General features: G+C 37.5%; 1 protein-coding gene across 1 annotated transcript; it reads left to right on the top strand.

The window, feature by feature from the left end:
* Positions 1–301: 301 nt before the first annotated feature.
* Positions 302–7,871, top strand: mc3r (melanocortin 3 receptor). The gene has a single exon (XM_051902828.1). The coding sequence runs from the start codon at positions 5,052–5,054 to the stop codon at positions 6,033–6,035; it is 984 nt and encodes a 327-aa protein (XP_051758788.1). The 5' UTR covers positions 302–5,051; the 3' UTR covers positions 6,036–7,871.
* Positions 7,872–10,877: the final 3,006 nt, after the last annotated feature.

Below are 10,877 nucleotides of genomic sequence, written 5' to 3'. Positions count from 1 at the left end.
TGATTCCTGTCACCTATTCAGTGTATCACAGTATACAAATAGTGTTTTGCAACTATTTAATGAAAAAAAAATGTGATTAATTATTAGGCAGTGTAACAAAGGCTTTTTCTTGTTACAGTAGTTTGAATAAAACTGCATTTTGGCGGTAAAATGAGCTTAAATTGTTAGTTAACCCAAAAATGAAAATTCCGTCATTAATTACTCACCCTCATGTCGAAGATGAAGACCTCTATTCATCTTCGGAACACAAATTAAGATATTTTTGATGAAATCTGAGAGCTCTCTGACCCCTCCATAGACAGCAATTTAATTACCACTTTTCAAAGGTAGTAAAGACATCATTAAAAAAAAAAACAAACACGTGACTACAGTGTTTCAACCTTAATGTTATGAAGCAACGAGGGTACTTTTTGTGTGCAAAAACAAAATAATGACTTTATTCAACGATTTCTTCTCTTCCCTGTCATTCTCCTATGCTGTTGACGTTGTACACACAGTGCAGTGCTTCCGGGTTCTACATCAGAACGCTGGCTCAGTATTGGCCAGCTCCTGCGTCAGTCACATGGACTATTTTAACGACGACTTTACTACCTTTCTGGGCCTTGAAAGTGGTAATTAAATTGCCATCTATGGAGGGGTCAGAGAGCTCTCAGATTTCATCAAAAACATCTTAATTTGTGTTTCGAAGATGAACGAAGGTCTTACTGGTGTGGAACAACATGAGGGTGAGTAATAAATGACTGGGTGAACTAACCCATTAAAGGCACAGTATGCAATCCGACATCTCAAGTAGAAATTGTGTTCATAGATGAGCTAATGTATTAAAGTTTTATTAACATTATTGTTAGGGATGTAACGATGCATCCGGAATCGGTTGAAAATCGATTAAAATATGTGACGATTCAAGTCGGTTGAGATACTAAATGAATCGCGATACATTTGGGGGCGGGGTTTATATGAATGTATATCTGAGGAGAGTTGACTGGGTTCAGAAAAGTTTAGATGGTATTTTCTTTTAATCTTACTTCTGTACAATGCATTTTAAAGTAGTTTTTATAAGCGCGCAGCACTGCTTTGTTTACAGCGGTAACCAAGGAAGCGCTGTATTGCCACTGTTCCATAAGCGCCACCTGCTGTCAAGACAGTAAATTTGCATTCTCATGCAGCCCGTCTGCTGTTATGAAGTTTTATGTAGCATAATTTCACAAAGCTGAAGTCTGAAAATTTTTTTTCTTCAAATGTTAAAAAGTATGCAATCTAATTTAAATTAAAAACTGCGCATGCTGCATGTAGCATCTTTGTTGGGATCGTAATTAAAATGCAGTGGTTGCCTCTCATTTTAAATGGCTACAGACAGTTCAGAATGTAATAGAGCAAATAAACATCTTGTTCATGTACTCATATGAAGAGATTTCTTTTATTTGTAATATTAATTTATTTGTTTATTTGATTTAGGATTTTTTTTTTTTTAATTCAATTCAGGTTTGTTATAAAGATATTTTAATTTCACAAATAAATATGCTGCATTTTGTCTGAGAAATAATAAACAGACACTTTCTCATTTAAATCTCATTTTGTTACAAAAAAATTGTGAGAAAATCGTATCGTGAAACCAATATCGTGAATCGTATCGAATCGCGAGTTGAGTGAATCATTACATCCCTAGTTATTGTGGTATGAGGCAGGGTGGCGCCGAGAGCGTGGGACATTTTATGTTGCTGTTTTTATTATGCTTATACGCTGCAGTTGGCAGCTGCTGCTTGTTTTGTTATTTGTGCATATTTTAACACCGTGTCAACACCAGACGTGACCGTTGTCGTGTCGCGCCAGCTAAAAGCTGTCTATACTGAACGCGACAAACCGACCGTTGCAAAGCATCAGAAATAAAACAGGGAATCTGTTTACTGTCGGGAATTTGTTGTGTCGTGTCGCGTCGCTTCACGCCGCACCCGATGTAGACAATATCACTGATTATAATGGGTTCTAGCTGTTGAGCTGTATAATGATGATTAGTTTTATGTCGATAAAGGTATCCAAACAGTTGCTCACCTGTCTAATAAAACACATAATATATTAAAGTGTCTATATAAAAACATATAAAAAACTATATAAAATATATAACATTGTTCTAACATTGTTGTTGGATATTATAATCCAAAAATCTTACATATTGTGCCCTTAAATGTCCTGTACAATTTCAAAATGTATTAACAATTTTAATGATAGACATTATTTTTCGTAATGCAAAATGTGATTTCTTTTTCTTTTGATTTTTGGGGTAAAATGTGACCTGGACACCTCCTTGTGCTTTTCCCATCCACCTGTTGGGCTGCTTCCAAGGGGGAAAAAATTGTAGTTTGAATCTTACTCAGGCAATGTAGTGAACGTTCAAACCGAGTTTAAAAATCATCAGTATTCTTTAACCCTGACCTTGTTGTACTTTTGGACCTTTAGTTAGTTACATATTCAGTTTAAATATTCAGGCTGAGGCTGGTTTGTCCTTGATGGATTTATCCAGTGAAGAGGTACAGATAATAAAAAATGTCTAAAAAATTCATTCACTTCTCAACCCAAAGCTCCATTCATTCTGACTGAACTACTGTATATTAGTTTGGTGTACTGAATTACTGTATATTAGTCAGGTTCCTTTATTCACTTATTCAGTTTAACATGCTACATCTCTCCCGTCAACAACATGGTACTCTTAGATTAACTGATAAATTTAGCTGTTGATTTCTTCCTGTTTGTTTTTTCTGAGAAGGCACCAATCAGAGTCAGATGTATTGATAAATGATTATCTGCTGGAGTGTGAACTGTGCACCATGTGAAACAGTCTGGTCTAGAACTTGTCATGAAGTCAATGAAGCAGGTGTTGAAGTGTGAAAAAATCAATCAATATCCTGTGGGAATAGACTCATCACATGGACCCACACAAAAACCACTCTCACATTCACAAACACAGTGTTTCATGCATTGCAACGTGCCTCTCCTCAAGGTTTCACAATTAAAGGCTTGTGTTCGTGAAATAAATACAGCCCTGGATACTGCTGCATGGTATGAGAGAACAGATATTTTTCTTTATTAAGTGGAGAAAATGGCTACATTTCTACAAGGACATGTTTCTATCACAACTGTGCACAAACAAGTCAAAATCAAGTGATTACAAAATCACTTCCATGCAAGAGCTCAAAGCCGGTTTTTGCATTCCAGTGCACTGCTCTGTAACTGTTTTTCTGTGTCAAAATTTGCCAGACGGATGTATTTGACTATTTTTGAACATGAGCACTGTGTTTTTAGTGTTAAAGTTGGCATGAAATGGATGTTGTGATAGTCTTTTCTTCCCTCTTGTGACGTACAGTACTGTGCAAAAGTCTTAGGCCACCATTAGATGTTGTTTTAGCAATGGTGTAATGACCATATATAATTAGAATTAGAATATTAGAATATTTATTAGAATATAACACAGGAAATTTGCATGCAGTATTAAAAAAACAGAAAAAAAAGAAAGAAAAAAAAGACTTCTATAGGCTAAAGTGGTAAGTATTTAGTGAACTCCCCTTTCACTTGAGCAATAGCAGGAACCTGGCCAGTGTTGCCAAGCCCACGTTTTTTTTTTGGGCTACTTTTACATTTCATGTCCGCGGGTTGAAGCAACCCCAATAACATGATATTTAGCCCCTGGAATGCAAATCTTACCAGGGGAAAAATTCAGATTTCCAGATTTTACCCCCTGAACCGTGATTGGGCTAGTTTTGAGTATCAATTGGGCGGGTTTTGTTGTGTAAACCTGGCAACCCTGAACCTGACTCTCTTAAACCTAAATGGATTGGAAAATGACTGGAAGGCCAAGAAAACTTTCAAAATATAATGAGAAGTTTCTCAGATTTTCTTCTATTAGAAAATGGAAGAAGTCCAGGAGGTCACACTAAACATTGATTTTTGCTTAAAGAAGCCATTTTGTCCTGATTTTTTTTTTTACATTTTGTGTACATATTTCCTGTATTTTCTGTTTGTATCGTAATAAAGACCAAAAAATAAATATGGATGGTCATTAAAACCACTAAAACAATGAAGCTGGTGGTGGCCTAAGACTTTTGCACAGTACTGTATATCCGAGTGAGATGGTTTCTCGAGCAAGAAAAAATGTAGGGCAGGACTTGATTTTGTCCATCGGGAATTGATTGGATCATTGTGTTCTGCTATTGATGTGATCTTATCCGAGTGAAAGGTTCTGTCCTCACGCCAAAAAACATCATCAGAGAAGAGACTTTAAGTTACAAGAAGTGCAACCTTTAAAAATGCTTCCCGCTCTTTTACTCTTATAGTTTTTAAAAGTAGTGTGTTATTTTACTACTTAAACATGAGCTAGATGGACAGATTCCTAAACGCGCTTCAGGACTCACTTGGTGCTTCACAGCTTTCGTTAGCATATTTCAATGTATGTTGTCATAAATACACACACAATGACATATAAACATATAAAGACATTTATCCACTGAAGTATATATGTATTAGAGGGTTAATATAACATATAAACATTATTAAAAACCTAAATGTGACAGTTATTGTTTGACCTGAAAGATAGCTTTGGAAAAAATAAATGAATGATTTAATAATTTGGATCACAGAACGCACACCTGTCTGTTGCCATGCACTATGAATGTGTGTGTCTGTACCCACATCTTTCATTTAAAATCTAAAGCAAACACACAAAGAGCAGGCGGAGACTGCATCTGCTGACGTACAGCCAGTGGCTGTGAGTGAGTCCGTTTGCTCCGAGCCTCTGAATCACAGAGCATCTCTTCGGGAGCATCTCCAACAAACAAGCAGCAGAGGATTTTCAAAGACATCTGGAGAACTGCAACATCTGATTCTTCAACTACATCTGCAGCTCTCAGCTTCTTTTATTACTGTTCATCCCATCATCTGAATCTGTTTTATTACTCTTTATTAGCCTATTCTTTTATTGCTTTCATTTTTTGTTTCCTATCTAATTTCTATCTCTCACCTGTTGTCTGTTCTTCCCCATCTCTTTATCTTCACAAATCCTGATGAACAACTCGTACCTGCAATTTCTTAAAGGACAGAAACCTGCAAACAGCACGTCTTTGCCTCCTAATGGCAGTATTGTGGATCCTCCAGCAGGGGCGCTGTGCGAGCAGGTCCAGATCCAGGCAGAGGTTTTTCTCACCTTGGGTATTGTGAGTCTCCTGGAGAACATCCTCGTCATCTCGGCTGTGGTCAAAAACAAAAACCTTCACTCTCCAATGTATTTTTTCCTGTGCAGCCTGGCTGCTGCGGACATGTTGGTAAGTGTATCGAACTCTCTGGAGACCATTGTTATTGCGGTACTAAACAGTCGCATTTTGGTGGCCAGTGATTATTTTGTACGTTTGATGGACAATGTGTTTGACTCAATGATCTGCATTTCTCTTGTGGCGTCCATCTGCAACCTTCTGGCCATTGCCGTCGACCGGTACGTCACGATTTTCTACGCCTTACGCTACCACAGCATAGTGACTGTACGTAGAGCGCTGGTCGCAATCGCTGCGATCTGGCTGGTGTGTGTGGTTTGTGGGATCGTCTTTATAGTGTACTCGGAGAGCAAGACCGTGATCGTGTGTCTAATCACAATGTTCTTTGCCATGCTGGTTCTCATGGCAACTCTCTACGTACACATGTTTCTTCTCGCCAGACTTCATGTCCAGAGAATCGCAGCATTACCCCCAGCAGCAGCTGCTGCTGGCAACCCAGCCCCACGTCAACACAGCTGCATGAAGGGAGCCGTGACCATCTCCATCCTCCTTGGAGTGTTTGTGTGTTGCTGGGCGCCCTTTTTCCTCCACCTCATTCTGCTGGTGTCGTGTCCGTACCATCCGCTCTGCCTCTGCTACATGTCCCACTTCACCACGTACCTGGTCCTCATTATGTGCAACTCTGTGATTGACCCCCTCATCTACGCCTGCCGCAGCCTGGAAATGAGGAAGACCTTTAAGGAGATACTCTGCTGTTTTGGCTGCCAACCTTCACTTTAGACATTAGTACAGAATGTCTGATTTGAAACAAATCTGGATATGTAAAGAAATTGTTTACCTTGATGTAAGATGCCAAAGCTTGGTGGTCATAATAATGTTGCACATCCTGACATAAGGGTAAGAAAGGAAAGCTTTAAAACGGGAAAGCTCAAGTGCTGTAAGAAAATCAGTGAACTGGAGGGTAAATTGAATGTGACCTATTGCTTGCTGAAAAGGGAAGATCAATTATTTGTTACACACTCTTAGAAAAGGTTCTATATAGAATCTTAAAGGGTTCTGTCGGGTGCTTCATATATAGGGGTTCCCATCATGGAATCATTTTATGGATTTAGTTTTAATTAATTTTGTTATAATTAATTTTTAATTTTAAAGAAATTTTATTAATTAAACAGGTATACATACTATATATAGTATATACAAAATTACGGTATGAATAAATATTTGAAACTCTACATTATTTCTAGGTGACAAATTAATGACAAATCTTTGTACAGAAGGTTAGATGTTCTTTCATTGAAGCCAAGGCATTTTCATGGCAATACATAAATATTTTACGTTTTGGCAAATTGGTGTATGATCTGCTTATTTTTTCTTAAAAATCATATGTTTTGTACAAATCAAATTGTCAAGAATTTGCCAAAATATAAAATAGTTATGTGTTCTCATGGGAACGGGTTGTTGAAGCACAAGATGCTATTTGGATCATCCCAATTTATGCAGGATCACATGATTTGTTTTAAACAAATTTGTGGCGTTCATGCAGCTTGAGTGCAAAAGGAGGACAAACCAAATAATAAGAATTATAATAAAGAAGAATAACATTTTTACTAGTGGTATCACATTTTCAGACCCCATGGTACAGTATTTTTAAAATGTGTAAATAGTATATTTTAGGTATCTGTGACAGTGTTCGGACCATTCTGTCTGATAATGGTGTGTAAATGCTTGTGTTCAACGTTACTGAAGTGAAATCTTAAGTGAAAACAGTCCTGTGGTGAAACTTGCTTTTTGGAAAGTTAGGGCACTTCCTACACATATGAGTGCATCAATTTTTGAGGTTTCTCTAACTTTGTTGCTTTGACTGCAATATGCAGTCTAACTCAGCCCAACTGCTCCAGTCCGCTTATGTGGATCATTTAGCTGTCAAAGTCTCAAATTTCTCTGTTTTTGCCTTTCAGCGGTGGAATGTAACTGGGGAATGACCAATATCCAACTAAGCATGTCAGTTTCAACACCAAATATCCCTCATTTTTGGTGTTTTTGCCTTTTATTCTGATGTGGAAGCGAGAGAGTATCAGAAAGGCAGGATTTAAACTCAGGTTGCCCAAAGCACAACCACACTGTGTGACAGAGTGCTGCCCACAAGGCTCTGACCAAATATCCCAAATTAATCCACTGAACAGCATTATAGTTTAGCTTTTTATGGGTATGAAGTGGTTTAAGTTTGGTATTCTGCTTATTTAGCTGACCTTTTTGTATTGAGTCTCAATGCAATGTTATTTAGACTGTGCTTGCCACTCTATTAACACTTTTAGTGCATGAGCACTTGACTTGTATCTGTGGCCACAAGCTTTAGCAAATATTTGCATAAAGCAAAATAAAAGAGTTTAGCATAATTATAGTGTTCTCTGTTCATTCATGTGGGAAACCTGAAGCCATGATTTACAGTTTGTGTCTTAGTGTGTGTGTGTGGGTGGTTCAGATATACCCTACGTTAAGGGGACAAAATGTCCCCACAACGATGGCAATATCCAAAATCCTTGTGCTGGGGAAATTTTTGGTCCTCACAAGGAAAAAAAGTTATAAATTATACAAAGTGATGTTTTTTTGAAAATCTAAAAATGCAAAACATTCTGTGATGGGTAGGTTTAGGGGTAAGGTTAGGGTTTGGGGATATAATTTGTACAGTATACAAATCTATATGTCTATGGAATAGCCCATACAAAATGAAAACCTGTGTGTGTGTGTGTGTGTGCATGCGCGTTTTTGTGACATATCAGGACACAAATTTGTATAATGACATGGTTATGACATAGGTATTACAAGGAGAGGGTGACTTATGAGGACATTACCCCATGTTCCCATTTTTCAAAAGGCTTATAAATCATACAGAATGAGTTTTTTTGAGAAAGTAAAAATGTGCACAGTTTCCTGTGATGGGTAGGTTTTAGGGCTGTGAATCTTTGGGTAGACAGTGATTCAATTCGATTCACGATTCATAGGTGTTCGATTCGATTCAAGAACGATTTTTGCAAATTCAGAACGATTTGATTCAAGACGATTCACATTAAAATTCGATGCGATTCGATTAATTCGATTTGATTCTGCATTTTAATATGCATTCATAGAGTTATTGAAATGCTTCCCTCAATGTGTCTTAGTCAGGGTGAAAATTACACAACGACCTTCAGGAGGTCAGAGAGTAAGGGCGAAAACAAACAAACAAACAAACAAAAAAAAACATTGTTAATGTTAGTTCATGTTAGTGGAATAACGCATTTGTGGAAATTTACATAAGCCAAAACTTTAAAAGGGCTTTAAAAGTGTTGTTAGGCCTAGTTCATGTTAACTAGTGGAGGATAGTGTTAATGGCTACACAACCTTATTAAAGTGTTCCAGGTACATTAAACATACTAATGCTTACATAGAGAGAATGCACTTTCCCAAATAATCCTAAACTAACTTTTCTTCACGGAATAGTAAGAAAAGCCCTCTTTGTTCTCATTTTCCTTATGATGATTCTGAAAGAAAACGCGCCGGGTGTCTACTGTTGCTATAGTAACGAACGCAACTTTAACGCGCATCTGATTGATAGATAAACCGCGCGCTCTTATGTCAGTGTTGTTAATAGTGTAGTTATTTGAGCAGTTTCCTTGACACATTCATTTTAACGACATTAAGTTCATAATTTCATTTATCATTCATTGAACTGTGCGTATGCATTTAGACACATTATGTGTTTGCTCCGTCCATGCAATAAATGCGCGCCTTGAAACTGCTCAGGTAATGTCAATGACCCATTTCCTTAAAAGTTCAGTATTTTATCTTATCGAAAATAACGGCGACGTTTCCACACAATAAAAGCGTTTTATTTCAACAGTAGTGACCATGCAATGACTTGGCAGCTTTATCAATTGCTTGAGCAGTTTGACTCAGAACTATTGCTGTCTTAACAGAGAACTGTCATCTGCTCATGTGAATAGCAGTGGCCTTCCTGAGGAGAGCTCAAACGTGGGCTACGGACTGAGCTCGAGCGCAATCCAGTGAGAGGCGGTAAAGAGTGCAGCGCGTGTCTGTGAAGGAGAGCTGTGAGGGAGGGCACGAATGACGGCGCACAACGTCTCCATCAATTCCCACATGTAGTAATTTAATGTCTATATATTTTAAAGCACTGAATCGCTATAGAATCGCGATTAATCCGATTTTTTAGCATTTTACATCGATTATCGACCAAAATTAATGATTTCAGGATTCAAAAAACATGTTTCAATATGCATCATCAGGATTTGTAATCGATGCATCGAGAAAACGAGTGAATCGTTACACCTCTAGTAGGTTTAGGTGTAGGGGAATAGAAAATATGGTTTGTACAGTATAAAAACCATTACACCTATGGAATGTCCCCACAACTCACAAAAACAAATGTGTGTGTGTGTGTGTGTTTCAGGTATTCCCTGCGTTATGGGGAAAAAATGTTTTAGTAATTTGTTTTTTTAGTAGGCTATTCCCTTTAAACCTTTAGTACAGCAAGTCAGAGTCTTAGTAGGCTACAGCATGTCTATTGTCCTGAATAAACACCTCTGTGTTGCTCAAAGATGAACTATAAAGTGAGAAAAGTGGTCAAAGTCCTTCCATAATGAATGATCAGTTAATGGTTACCTGTATGAATACAGCATAGAATTCATAAAATACTGTATCATATGAAAACTGAGCAGTGTAAACAGAGTTTGCTATAGGTTGGATTAATGGCCTTCCCCAAGTGATGTAGAAATTTCTGAATAACACATAATTGGTTGGATACATTAAAGCAAGTGTATTTATAATACATACCAAATAAATAGAATTAACAGGCTGTGAACATTCATTTGGCAGATACTTTTATCAGTAAATGCAATGACTGGAAATCAAACCCACAACCTGATATTGCTTGTTGTGCTGAGCTCTATACCAGATGAGTTATGTGATGCACTTGAAGGTTAAACACCCCTTAAGGCCACTTATGTACATACTAACAGGGACACAGAGACAATCCATATGAATAATACTGAAGGGAAAAACAAGAACATAATACAGCACATGTTAATCACTTATCAATGAGGGCCAAAAGCTAATGATGTTAATGATCTTCCCTTCACTACTTCTGTACCTTAATTGGCATGGTGCTGGAGGGAGAACAGGCTGTATCCTATGATTCATATGATGTCTTGGAGTTAATTTGCATTTTTTATGCTCTGATGTGAATCCTAAAGCAAATTTACAACTTATAACCACAGGGGTCAATAATGACACAAAATTCAGAACTTACTGTTCTACATATTCTGTGCCTTAAACACAACACCACCTCCATGGCAGGGGGAAGGCCACTGGGTTTCTACGAACATCAGCAATGTTACTTGAGAGTAAACGAGAGTTGGCAAAAATTCTATGACAGTGATCTGAGAGAAAGAACATCAGCCCTTCATCCATACTATAGGGCTTTTCACACTGCACATAACTCTGGGTTATCGTAATTCTAAACCCCGCTTTTAATCCTGGGGTTATAAAACTCAGCAGTGTTGTTAACCCCGCATTGCGGTGCCAAACATTAGTTTGTTTTTTTGTTGTTGTTTTTTTATTTTTTTT

Source organism: Ctenopharyngodon idella, chromosome 8, assembly GCF_019924925.1.
Source record: "Ctenopharyngodon idella isolate HZGC_01 chromosome 8, HZGC01, whole genome shotgun sequence".
In the NCBI taxonomy this organism is placed as follows: Eukaryota; Metazoa; Chordata; class Actinopteri; order Cypriniformes; family Xenocyprididae; genus Ctenopharyngodon; species Ctenopharyngodon idella.
The sequence above is the reverse complement of the archived record's forward strand: the minus strand, read 5'-3'. Positions and strand labels throughout refer to the sequence as shown.